This window comes from Lissotriton vulgaris, unplaced genomic scaffold, assembly GCF_964263255.1.
Source record: "Lissotriton vulgaris unplaced genomic scaffold, aLisVul1.2 SCAFFOLD_870, whole genome shotgun sequence".
NCBI lineage: Eukaryota > Metazoa > Chordata > Amphibia > Caudata > Salamandridae > Lissotriton > Lissotriton vulgaris.
This window is the reverse complement of record NW_028255105.1, coordinates 801,144-814,682: the sequence shown is the minus strand read 5'-3', so window position 1 is coordinate 814,682 and position 13,539 is coordinate 801,144. Positions and strand designations below refer to the sequence as shown.

At 43.3% G+C, this 13,539-nt stretch overlaps 1 protein-coding gene across 1 annotated transcript; it reads left to right on the top strand.

Annotated features, from left to right (window-relative positions):
- Window positions 1-9,648: 9,648 nt before the first annotated feature.
- On the top strand, window positions 9,649-12,833 carry HES3 (hes family bHLH transcription factor 3). Its single transcript, XM_086951865.1, has 4 exons — window positions 9,649-9,702; window positions 10,751-10,846; window positions 11,558-11,639; window positions 12,148-12,833. The coding sequence occupies exons 1-4, from the start codon at window positions 9,649-9,651 to the stop codon at window positions 12,831-12,833; spliced, it is 918 nt and encodes a 305-aa protein (XP_086807991.1).
- Window positions 12,834-13,539: the final 706 nt, after the last annotated feature.

The following is a 13,539-nucleotide window of genomic DNA, read 5'->3' as shown; positions in this document are numbered from 1 at the left end:
ACTCATACAAACACAGCCATACACACACTCAGTCACACTCACTAACCCATACAGCCACTGACTCACCCACTGACTCATCCATGCAGGCAGTCATACACCCTCTCACCCACCCACACAGACACTCATACACCCATACAGATACTCTGATAACCAATCAAACACCCATACAACCACTCATGTACCCACTCACCAACCCATACAGCCACTTAGGCACCATCTGACAGGCTGATACAGACATTCTCAAAACCTAGTCGCTCACCCATAGATTCACTGAAACACCTAATCACTCACTTATACAGGTAGTCACCCACTGAATCATCCATACATTCACTCATACACCCATTGATTCATCAATACACCTTGGTATACATATTTAACACTCATAAAACATTTTAAAAACACTGACAGTCACTGGATGATGTCATCAGTGATGTCATTTGAAATGTCATCAGTGATGTCGCTGACCATGTCATGAGTGGTTTAATATGACATTTTTCTCGATTTTCTTTCCTCTACGTTGTGCCTCATCGATATTCTGGTGTCAATATTCAGGATGCTCACCGTATTATGATATGCACTATAAAGAACTCCTCTTCTTTGCTGTTACCATGACTTTCAATGCAGAGAAGACAATTATTTTACTGGTTCCTTATCAACTGTGTTGTATTTGTACCTAGACTGGTCCCAGGCACAATGACCTCCCCAGTCCGATTGTTTCCCAGCTGGACGTTTCGTCATTGTGCCTGGAACCAGTCTAAGGGCCAGATGTAGGTAAATCACATTTACCGATTTTGAAATACCGAATATTACCGAATTTTACCGATTCGGTATTTCAAAATCGGTAAATGGGATGTAGGTACCAACATCTGGATTTTTTACCGATTCCTTAAAAATTCGGTATTTACCGATTCGGTAAATACTGAATCGGTATTTGCTATTGAATCCTATGGGCCTTGAAGCCCATAGGATTCAATTCAAATACCGATTCGGTATTTACCGAATCGGTAAATACCGAATTTGTCAAGGGTGCAGGGGGTGTCACTTTGACACCCTCTAGCACCCCCAAAACGGGCATGTGTGCAATATGGCACACAGACATGCCCTAAGGGCACGTCTGTCTGTCACATGGCACATGTGTACATGCACAGATGTGCATGTACACAGGAATCGGTATTTTACCATGGATTTGTATTCCATGGTAAAATACCGATTCTGAAAGCCATGTGCCAATGGAAAATTGGCTACCCACATTTCAATCTTGCATTTTCGGTAAAATTACTGATTCGGTAAAATTACCGAAAATGCAAAATTTAAGGGCCCCTACATGTCAATGGCCATTTACCGGTCGGTAACGGCCGAATTCGGCCATTATCGATCCGTAAATGGCTATTTTCGGCCACCTACATCTGGCCCTTAGTCTTGGAGGAAGGTTGTCAAGAGGTACGAAGCAGCCAGCGTTAGGCCGGGCCAGCTTGTGCCGTCATGTTCCTCTTGTATATGGTCCTGTTTGCTCAACATTTTGGCTGCCCATTGAGGTCTACTGAATCTGTTTAAACTTTTTAATAAACTGCAGTATTAGAAAAAGCTATATTACGTTGCATACTGAGATGAGCGGTTCAGAAGTGCCGCTCAAAGTCTGGCACCAGTTATTTTGGACCTGACTTATTGTGGGAGGTATTAGCTCAGAGTTAGCTGATTGGTTGTGATTTTAATACATTTTAATGCATTACGGAAGTGATTTCAGCCTAATATTCTGCTATTCACAATCTTGGTCAGCTTGTCTGCATGGTGAAAATAATCTGAATGCGCAAGATGCTGTTGCAACTCAGGACTTAACATTGAAAGTGCATCAGGGGTTGTCCAATGTCGGATGGAGGATGATGATGGACATGTTGATGTTTTCTGTGTTCAGCTCAGTGCTCACCCCAGTACTCATCCCAGTTGCGTCCCAGTTTCTCACAGTGAAACTAGCCCATTACGAGTTCTGAATTTGCAAATTGTCAGATGGAAAGAATGAATTAGGAGTTGTAATATTATAGGGGTCCGGAATAACTCATTACCATTTTTGCAACTCAAGCTGAGGAAAGGGGACCTTACACAAACTGTTACTCATGGGTGGGACCCAAGTCACCCAAGTCAACCACGGGGGACAATGGGTTAAAAAAGGTTCCACAACAGATGCATCTACTGTTTCAATCAGGTGCCTCTCCTACCAAAAGGATCCTCAGTGGCGAGGTCTCTGCGGGTGATAGCAGGAATTTGCTGGCAGGTGATGTCCTGTGGAAAAAGGCTGAGCTTGTGGTGACTGCTGAAGTGCATTGCAATGCAGACACATGTCAAGCGTATAATAAGGATAGCATGTAGGAGTCATCTGAGCAAGGCTCAGAACAAGAGCCTTTAGAGAATATCTTGTTAGATTCCCCTTGCCCTCATTTTAACCTGGCAATAAACGCTCTTGATTAGAAGGTAAATAATGAGTGGCCTGGCATGGTGGGAGCCCCGTTGGTGAAATAAGTGGCTGGTTGCTCAAGGGCAGCTGACTACCCGGTTAGAGAGAGGATACATAGTTCCTTCATGAACTAACTTAGTGATAAATCCATCTTGGAGAACCTAGAGAGAAGAGGATGGGTAGGATAAAATGTATATGCCCCTATCATCCATGTTCTCTAATTCTGTGTGTCTGTGGGACTCAAATCGGTTGTCAAGCCCCTGTGTAGCTCTTGAGGATGAGGTACAAAGTGGATCCCAAGGGAAGACTAAATTAAGTAGACATTCTCTTCCATATTTAATCGATTTATCATCACTGCTGGAGGAGAGCTCTTTGCAACTTAATAAAAGGCTGGTTGAAATCTCTGACTCACAAATAGATATCCCCCCAGGGGTCCAAAATAGAAACCTTCCTCAAGGGGAACAAGTCACTATTAATTCCAATTGGATGACGACAATAAACAAAATATTGGAATCTATTGTCCAAATTCTGGCCCAACTTTTGTGAGACATTGATCAGAATGTTGATACTATCTTGGTGTTATTATAATTTATTTTTGAGATAAGGTAGAAAAGGAATAAGGACAATTTCATGAGAAAGAAATTTGAGATATTGTGATCAGTTGTGTTTCCATGGCTGCGGCCCTGGCAGAAGAAAAGAGCAAATGTACTACTGCACTGGCTATGCGTGATGTAGCAATACAGCCTAATCTGAGGGATGTTGCGTCTTTGGCGGTAGTCCCCTCCGAGGTACCACAACCTGGTTTCAATGGACTTGATGACTCCATTTGTGTAATTCAATCAGAGAAAAATAGATGGGGGCAGAGGATGACGTGGCTTCAGAGGAAAAGATGTTTCCGTTATTCTAAAATAAAATAAAGTTATTGAAGGCAGGGATTACAATCAAACCCAAGAAAAAACGGAAGTGCAGAATAACAAAAAAAGCAAGTTGAGCGCTCAGGTTTAGGCCTGATTAAATGAAGGAATCTGCAGAAATAATGGGCGAAAGCCAGGAAATCCAGGCTTGCCCCGGGGAAAGTAAATCTGTAATGAGGGCACCATTGGAGAACATCCTTACAGATATCCCTGGCCATGGTCAAGTACCCAAGACATGTTCTGATTTATTAACAGTGAATAGTGTCCCTGTCCATAAGCCTATGCAGATGGGCCAGGATATATCAGCATCCTTATATGATCAAATCATACTCCCTGCGGCTGTTGGAGCAGAGATTATTAGGCTGGAGGTCAATCATCGTTGGGGTATGGTAAACCTTTAACCCCTAAGAGGCAGATGATTGGGTTCTTCAGTTGGTTGACATTTTTGATGACCCTGATTTAGAATGTGTCCTAAATAGATCTTGCATCTTATTTCCTTTTTTAAATCGATCCCTCAGTTAGCCAAAATGTCCTTGAAAGACATTGCCCTGGTTGTTCTACCCAAAGCCCATACCATAGCTGCTTCTTGGCCACAGGTATCGGTCCATTTTTACTCCAAAATGGTGGCAGATGAAGTTCTGAACTCTATTGACAAGCTAGTTTGAACAGACTTTGATATCCATAATTCATTCACCCACCGGCCTCCATAAATAGCGGGCTGCCAACCAGCGAGAAAGCTTTTGATGAGCTCAATGGGGCACAATATAATCAGCCCAATCATGATCTCCAATTATCGGGATTTGGGGGCTATGAGGTTGCTGGGTCTGATAGGATATGTATAGTTTAATCAGAGAAGGGGAGGCACATCTTTACTCACTGTGAAGTACTATCAGAAAAGCACGACAATGATTGGAATTGGGTTGTGAGAACAATTAATTCAGAAAAGGTGATTTCAAGGCCCCTATTTTGCAGATCCTGGTGACTTTGGATTTAATTTACTGTCCTGGAATATGGATGAATTGAAAATGAACTTTGAATCACTTTCGTCTCTTATAGACGATAAAGATGTCATGATTATTACATTGCAAGAAACGTGGGAATTGTAGGATGTGGTGCTGAGTGATTATTGAGTTTTAAGTGTTAAAGCAGATAAGGGGCAATTTGGTCTCCCTGCGGGGGGCTTAGATGTTATGTTATGTGTAAATTGTAAAGTTACTGGAGCCATTATATTCAAGGAATTTACTAATTAGTTTACAATGTCAGTATCCAGGTTGTCACTAAAAAAGTAGGATAAAGAGAGGGAAAATGGTTGTCCAGATTTATTAACACATACTTCCCCTGAAACAAAGTTAAAAAAAACTGTTAATAGAGCTGGCAGTATTAATGGATATAGTTACCTGACCTTTCCTAATGTGCCGATCGTATTGGTGGGCGATTGTAATGTGAAGATTACCCCTGCTTCCCCGAAGGATGAGTTATAATTGGATAAAGTAAATGCTTTGGGGATTCCGTGCCAGGTCTTGCCTTGCCAGCGGGAGGACGGGATTGGTAGGCAATCAGATAGACTGAATGACTATCATTTTAGGTAGATATGTAGGTGACCCTGGCTCAGTTCACTTTTGGCAATGGGAGGGTGGCTACACTGATTGACTATGCTATAATCTCCTCTGAAAATGTTGGCATAGTAAAGGACCAGGCAATAGGTGATCCTGCAGGTAGAGACCAGAAACCACTCTTGCTCTCACTGCATAGTCGTGCATATTTAAAAGAACATTGGTAGAACAGTCAGCCAATATACTGTAGGAATGAGCGTAGGTTAGTATGGGCAGCTAAATTAAAACATCATGCTATAAATGGTATAGTAGAGTTTTTGAAATCTCAGATCAGTCAAACGCCTCAGTCCATCATCGTAAAGAACTATGAAAACCTAATTGTCTCTTTTAAGGACGCTACGATTATGGGTCCCAATTGTGACTGAGTATTTACTTATTTATTTGTTTCTGCATTTGTAGAGCGCCTGGTTACACCCACTGGTGTGTTCCCGTGCTATTTTAAAATTTCTGCCAACTTCGGGAAGTGGTGCCTCACAGATTCATGTACTACTTCTTACTATTGGATGAACAGCCACGTTTTTAATTTTTTCCAGAAGAGTTTCTCTGATGGTTCCTCACGGACGGTCAAAGGTAGGGAGTTCCAGCTTTTTGCTGCCAAGTAGCCAAAGGAACGTGCCCCCAGGGACTTTCACCAGATGGGTCCCGGTGGATCTCAGATGCCTTTCTGTTTTATATGGAGTCATAAGATCGTTGAAGTACAATGGACGTCTGCCCTGCAAGATGCAATGCCCAATGCACAGTGCCTTAAATGTGATTCGTTTCTGGATGGGTAACCAATGTAGTGTCTTTAGTGCATTCTTCGAGGGGGCTTTCCTTGGCAGAATTAAAACCAGACGGGCTGCTGCGTTCTGAACAGATTGTAGCTTTTGGCGTCCTTTTTTGTTGGCACCTAGATACAGCAGGTTTCCATAATCTAATCTAATCTAGATGTAACAAGCGCATGGGTCAGGGTTTTCCTTGCTGCCAGAGGTAGAATATCTAGGGTATATATATTTTGGCCTAAGGTGAAGGCAAGGTCTACATTAAATAAGAACATAAGGGAGGCTCATACCGTAGGTGGGGCTAATAGGGAGTGCCTAATCAAACACATAGGAAGAACTTTAGGAAAGAAATAAGACAATGTGGAAGGAAAAAGATAGTGTATGGACAAAGGCAATTGTCTTTCTTCGAACAAGAAGAATAGAGGGCTTTTGGAACACAGTCAACGGTTTTCTTGGGCTGTCTAAAAAAATAGATACAATGCCAGTTTCTGAAGAAACATGGGACAGGTATATATCTGATCTGTATAAGTTAAAAAAAGAACATAGAAGGGAAACGGGAAGCACATATTCTTGTTTTCTGGAGAAGGGGTCAGTGAAGAGTAATTTGCTCCCCTCAATAAGTCATATTGAGGCTGTGATACATGGCTTGAAAAGCTCTAAGGCTCATGACCTTGAAGGCTTTTCATCAGACATAATCAAACTTAATCCCAGATTGTGGGCCCAAGTTCTGACTCCGGTGTTTGGAGCAAATACTAAGTGGGTATGACTTACCAGAAACCTGGACAGGGATTATTAGGGTTCCTTTGTATAAAAAAGGGGGGCCGGACTTGCACTTGAGTTATCGTATGATCACCCTGATGGACATTCCCAGTAAAATGTATGCGAAACATCTGCTGGGTTTACTGGAAGATTGGGTAATCTGTGCCAGAGTTCTACCAAAATCCAAATTGGTTTCCGTAAAGGGTGTTCAGCAACTAATGGCTGTTTAATTTTAAATCTTTTGGATGAAGAATAAGCTTTCAAAAGGAAACAGCCTCTCTATGTGTCATATATAGATTTGTCAACAGCACTCAATATAGCATGTTACATTGCATGCTATTACAACGTGTACCTTTACAACGCGATCCTTACAACAACTGCGTTGTTAGTACACAATACCCTACAACACAAGTCATTACAACGACTTGCTGTATGGGGTGCGCTGGACTTAGGAATAGTATTATTTACTATTCCTATTCCAGTTTGCGCAACCACAGGGAAGGTGTTGGATTTCATATCCAATACCGTAGTGCCCCCTACAGCAAGTCATTCTAATGACTTGTGATGTAAAGGTATTGCGTACTTTCAATGCAGTTGTTGTAACGACTGTGTTGTAATGGTACTTTGTTGTAAAAACAGTGTTGTTAACACTGTTTGCCACAGCATTTGACACTATAAATAGAGCATTACTTTGGGAAAAAATGCATAAATGGAATTGACCGCCTGGCTCCTTAACACCTTTACCGCAGCGAACATTCTGCCACGGTGCGGGCGTTCGATGGAGTGGGCGGGCTGTGTCGGCCAACGGTCGTTGGCAGCACCCAGCAGGTAGTGCTCACGTCGGCCGTTGCCGGGCGCGAGCACGGAAGGGGTTAAAGCTGATAATTCAGTTACATGAGGGTTCATGGATAAGGGTTAAACTAGGGAGCAATGGAGCCTTGCCCAGAAAAATAGTCACTCCTAATGGCCTTAGGCAGGGGTGTATTTTGGCCCCGCACCTGTTCTCAATCTGTATTAATGATGATATAACAGTGCTTAAATAGAATCGTCATTTCTGCCAAAATTAGTATTAGAGGCCATTTCAGCATTGTTCTATACTGATGCTACTGTGCTTTTGGACCTTAAGCCGGTTGGCCTCCAGAGGCAGCTCGATGTTTTCTAAGGATGCAGTAAGGCCAACGACCTGCAATTAAATATGTCTAAAACTAAGGGAAGCGTGCAGCTCATCAGGCACAAGCAGTGTCTGGGTAGTGATCATGTGAAGGTGGTAAAATATTATAGATATGTAGTTGTTTGTTTTAGATATAATCTAAATTTTAAAGCTCATACAGATTTCAAGAAAGCTCGCTTAAAGGCTATTGCAGATGCTTTGCATAGGTTGGATCTTGCTTTGGGGCACAAATCTGTTGAAGTATCAAGAGAGACTTATAATGCAAAAATTGTAAATGTATAACTGTACGGTTGTGATGTTATGTCAGCCAAGAACATAAAGTGGCGGCAGATCATTGGAACAAATATCAGAAAAGGTGGCTTGGCTTGCCTAGAAGCTCTGTGATCAGTGACCTGAGGCTAGAGCTGGGCTTTACTAATATAATGTACAAATACAAGCAGCGGACCTTTAATTTTTGGGCCGGTCTTTTAAAGTCGGCTGAGGGCTCCCTGGGGCAGATAATTAAATCTTCTTCACAGGAGAATTATTCAGGCCAAAAGGCTCCAATCTTCAAGCTTCTGGTGTCTCTCTGGATATTCCCTCCAGGTCTGATCTGCAAAATATATCTGTATTACAGCAGAAACAAATATTAAATTTACTGATAAAACAGAGTTCCAGGAAGGGCGACTTAGATGATTTGGGGAAGAGAAACAACTTGCAACACCCATTGGAGGCGGACTGCAGGGGGTTTATCCCGCCATATTTGTGTGATCTAATTTAGCTGTAACATCAGGAAGTGAGCCTTAAAAGTCCAGCTGGGGCAGACCCGGCCTTTATAAAGTGGAAGTTGGTCAAACAGGTTGGGGCGGATAGTGGTATTTGTCCCTTCTGTCAATCTGCTCTATTGTCCCTACCGCATATAATTGTATTGTGCACATGTTTTGCTAAAATAAGAAGTCTGTTACTCCCTGTTTTAAGAATCTTACAGGCCCGCCGTGTTAGTAATTTAATGACAGAGATTTCAAAGTGTAATAATATGATATTGTTGTTTACCGTAGGGAGATTCCTGTCTATGATTTCCGAACGTCTAGTTGATTAAAGCTGCCTATAGTTACAGATGTATACTCATGGAGTGGGGAGGAATGGTCTACCTATTCAGGAATTGACGTTTTAAGTATTAGATTTTAATTGCCAATGTTGTGGTATATTATATAATACAAGTTATGTCTTGGATTGTCGATCACTGTTTTTATCTTTTATAATTAGAATTTGCACATGCCTTTGCTGTCAGAATTATTATGGGCGCAATGTAATATGGGCTCAATGAAAGTAATGTTTAAAAAGTCATAATAATGATATTGTTATATTGTAGGTAAATACCTGCTTGCGGGTTTCTGAAGGATTTGTCCGTACGATGTGCATACTGTTAGAGATGCATATAGTGTTGAGGAACAACATATTTTCCCCATAATTTAGGTATTTAAGTAAGATGATTTATCATTAATTTGTAAGAAATGTACCGAATATGAAATGTTTGTTTTCCCTTATTGGCAAGATATCAAACTGGGAAATAAATCAACTGAAACTGAAACATAGCATGCACAGTGTCTAAGTATCTCTGATCCATGCGATAGAAAGATAGATCGCTCCTGGGCGAATAGTGCTTGCACTCTGTGGATGGGCACGTTCTAATGCCACAATAGGCATTGTATTGAATTCCCTCTTAAACAATCTGAATGGAGATTTTGTACGCTGCATCCTCCTGGCTTCTGATTGGTCAAAGCCGCCACTGCTTTCAGGGGCGAACAAAGTTTCTTCCCTTGCAGATGCTCAAAGGGGCTGAATGGGCTGCTATTGTTGGTGCCGTATTATAGAGGCGGCAGGTCACAGGGCACAGGCTGCATTCACATGTAAAACGAGCGCCACATATAAGCCCCGCATTCCTTCACTCGGAGATTCTTCACTCAGAGCAGCCAGTGACCGCGACTGTCCCCCGCAGACCATGGGTACCAGCGCCGACGCGCCCGAGAAGAGCCAGCGGTGCAGCTTCAGAAAGGTGGGTCAGGACGGGAACTCGGGGTTCAGAGCCCAGGTGGCACACTCAATGAAGGGTATTATGAATAGTGTCGGGAGCGCGCTTAAGAAGGTGGGTCAGGGCGGGAACTCGGGGCTCAGGGCCCAGGTGGCACACTCAATGAAGGGTATTATGAATAGTGTCGGGAGCGCGCTTAAGAAGGTGGGTCAGGGCGGGAACTCGGGGCTCAGGGCCCAGGTGGCACACTCAATGAAGGGTATTATGAATAGTGTCGGGAGCGCGCTTAAGAAGGTGGGTCAGGGCGGGAACTCGGGGCTCAGGGCCCAGGTGGCACACTCAATGAAGGGTATTATGAATAGTGTCGGGAGCGCGCTTAAGAAGGTGGGTCAGGGCGGGAACTCGGGCCTCAGGGGCCAGGTGGCACACTCTAAGAAGGGTATTATGAATAGTGTCGGGAGCACGCTTGAGAAGGTGGGTTTGGGCGGGAACTGAGGAGTGATGGAGGCGAGCGCCTCATTCTCTGAAGGGGATGAGCATTTAGGAGGCGCTGTGGAAAGTGGGCTTGGAGGGAAACTGGGAGCTATGGAGGCCTGATATCCCACTCGCCGAAGGCGACATGGAGAGCTAGGAGCAGGTTTGGAAGGTGGGTAAGATTTATCATCAAGGATCGAAAAAAATGTAACACGGCCTCTCTAGAAAAGCGGGCTGGATCGTGCAGTCAGCACTGTGCCAGAAATGTCACTCAAAATGAGAATGCATGGAATTTCAAGGAAAAGAGCATGTCAGACTCTGGATGTCAGAATGTGCCAGGTTTCCAGTCACAGGTTGAATCGATTTATCAGGGCGCAAATAAAAAAAAAAATACATTTGTAGAACCGAGCACTGTGAGGCCAGCTTTTCCGACCGCAGATGAGAATGAGTTTGACATGAGGCAAAGGGGTCTATACAAAAAGTGGGTCTGGAACTGGCGGGGGGCAGTGAGCTCCAGATATCTCACTCATTTATGCTGTTAGCTGACACAGGTTGTCTCATATATGTTTTGATAACTAACTGCCCGTCTTTCCCTCAGATTTCGAAACCTCTTATGGAAAAGAAGCGGAGGGCCCGGATCAACGTGTCTCTCGAGCAGCTGAAAACTCTTCTAGAAAAACACTACTCTCAGAATGTAAGTCCAGAAACACGTCGAGTTAACAATATAACTTATGTCTTTTGATACTTTCAGCAACATGCAGAGGTTTAATGTTTTTTTACAAGTGTATACCCTGCACGTAACATCTTTTGAATTTACTCTACGAATTATGCTAAGGAAATTAGCTATACTATCACCCAAAGCGTATAATATGTTTGTATTTTGTACACTCTGACAGCAGATATTAGTTTTATAAAAACCAAACACTCGCCAAACTGTTCTCAGTGCTGTGGACCGGCGCAAAACGAAATTACGCCGGGTCACATTTCGTGTGAACTAATTTACGCAAAGTCAAACTCAGCTACCTCATTATAGCGCGCTCCAAGGACACGTAAAACAGAACATGGTATGTTTTAAGTCGGGTAATTCAGAGTTTCGCTGCCCTTTAGAACACTTCCGGTAGATAGCAGGAACCCTGGCCCTAGAAGTATGATGAGGTCACTGCGTTTGGCTGAATATGGGGAAATAACACATAAAAAAAGCCAACACTCAAATTAGGCTTCAAAAGCGGGAGGCGGTGCCCTTAGAAAGGAATTAACTAAAGTTCGCAATTCTAAAGGTCCAGGGGAGGCTGAGATTTGCCGCCAGAGGAGGCCTCAGATGTACAGCTCTCCAGAATGCTTTTCCCGATTATCTCTACTCTCTTTCATCAAAAATGTGACTAATCATTGGGTCTTTTTTTTTTAGATCAGGAAACGCAAACTAGAAAAAGCTGATATTCTGGAGCTGACTGTGAAGTACTTGAAGAACATCCAGAGCGCTGCCCAAGGTGAGTTCCTGAAAAAAAAAAAAAAAAAAAAATATCAGCTATTAAATTGTTATTATTATCAAATAACAACAATAATAATAACATTGTGTGATAATTTTGTGCAATTACTTTTTTGCGTTTTTAAATACAAATTTGCTTTAAAATATGATAGGTGCATTTATTTCCGAAATGAAACTGTGTACGTGAGCTTCTTAGAAGTTTACCTTATCACGAAGCCCATTGAAAGCCGCCTAGACTGTAAAGGAGACGGTACCCCTACCCAAAGCTGTTATATATATATATCATTCCAAATGTGTATTGCATGTATCGCAATTACCTGTTAAATCAAATGAATTTATCGAAATCAAATGAATTTATCGCCATTTGCGATTGGCGTTTAGTTTCCAAAATATGCCACGAGACCTTACAGATGAGATGAGCTATTTAGTTACTGTTAGCAGAGCCCAACTTTCAATCTCCACATTTCTACGTGCATTAAATTCTCTTATCTTCTTCCTGTTTTCCTCAGGTGCACCCTTGCTGAAGAGCGCTGAATACCAGACCGGCTTCCGGAGCTGTCTTTACGGCGTCAGCCAGTTCCTGCTGAGGTCGGAGGACGCCAGCGAGACCCTTTATCTCCGTTTGCTGCAGGACCTCGGGAGGACTCTTCCAGCAGCAGGCCCGGTCTTCAGGACCGCGGACGGCGGTCAGGCCTCTCAGAGAATCCTCCTTGCAACCAGTCCAAGCCTTATAACCCCCGACAACGGACTGGCCTCTCAGAGGACACTCTCCGCAGCCACTCCTGGATTTAGGACCTCCGCCAGCCGAATGGCCTCTCACAGGGCCCTCCCCGCTGCTAGCCTGGGCATCAGTACCGCGGACAGCGTCCTGCCCCCAACTAGCCCCAGCTTCAGGACCACAGACAGCCCCCTGGCCTTATCCATGGTCCATCCGGCTGCGAGCAGACTGGGGCTGGAGGAGCAGGACGCGGGAAAGGACAAGAGGGCCGGGACCCAGTCTGGAGATGGGGTCAGCGCACAAACGCCCCCCAGGCAGGCTCCCATGCGGGCACAGACACATGAACTGAATATGGACTTTCCTCTAAGTTCAGTGTCTCTGCTTTTAAACCCCAGCAGCCTGCCATGTGTCCAAGAGCCCATTTCCGCTAGCAACAGGACTCTGCACTCTGCTGAGAGTGTGTGGCGCCCTTGGTAGTCCTGTTCTCCGAGCAGCTATGGTTATTGTTCTTTATAAGAATGTATACCGATCGACTGTACGTTGTTTATATAATGGTGTCGATAACTTTTAAAAAAAATGTATTCCTGTATGTACCAGGAGTAAAGGTTGTTGTAGCCTTAAATTGAAAATGCCTTTTTTGTTGTTGAAGATTTTCTTGTGAAAAAAAATCTGTTTTGGACTAACATAGAGGGATTGGGCAAGGCCCTACAGACCACCGACATCAAAATCATATCTTCCAAATGACAACATGTCACTATAGTCGTACTTTGTCAGCTGCGGTTCAAGTTTTCAGCTAACAGGACTTTGGGGTCCAGAACCTGTAGTTTGTTCGTTAACAGGGTCGGTACGGCCTTACAAATACCAGCATGCAACGTGCTGCCCAATAAAAAACAGAAATGGCGGAAGATGACTTTTATAGCAGAGGATACTTAGTATCTCGGCTACAAGCACGTACTCATGTATTGAAAACATTATACAACGGATTGTAGCATCACACAAACTTCCTGGAGGGTGGGGATGAACCACAACCATTTACATTATTTGATTCCCAAAAAGGAATGACACATATTGTCCTTGTATGCTCCCTTCTTAATTCTGTGTACCATTTTGTGTTCTAATCATTAACTAGTAACTGTACTGTGCACTTTTGAGAATCGTTTTAAAATAAAAATGACTTAAATAT

Bases quoted from the DNA above. Each gene is read 5' to 3' on its own strand.
- HES3 (XM_086951865.1), top strand. From the start codon at position 9,649: ATGGGTACCAGCGCCGACGCGCCCGAGAAGAGCCAGCGGTGCAGCTTC. The intron at 9,703-10,750 runs GTGGGTCAGGAC...TCTTTCCCTCAG, and splicing joins AGCGGTGCAGCTTCAGAAAG to ATTTCGAAACCTCTTATGGA. The intron at 10,847-11,557 runs GTAAGTCCAGAA...TTTTTTTTTTAG, and splicing joins AAAAACACTACTCTCAGAAT to ATCAGGAAACGCAAACTAGA.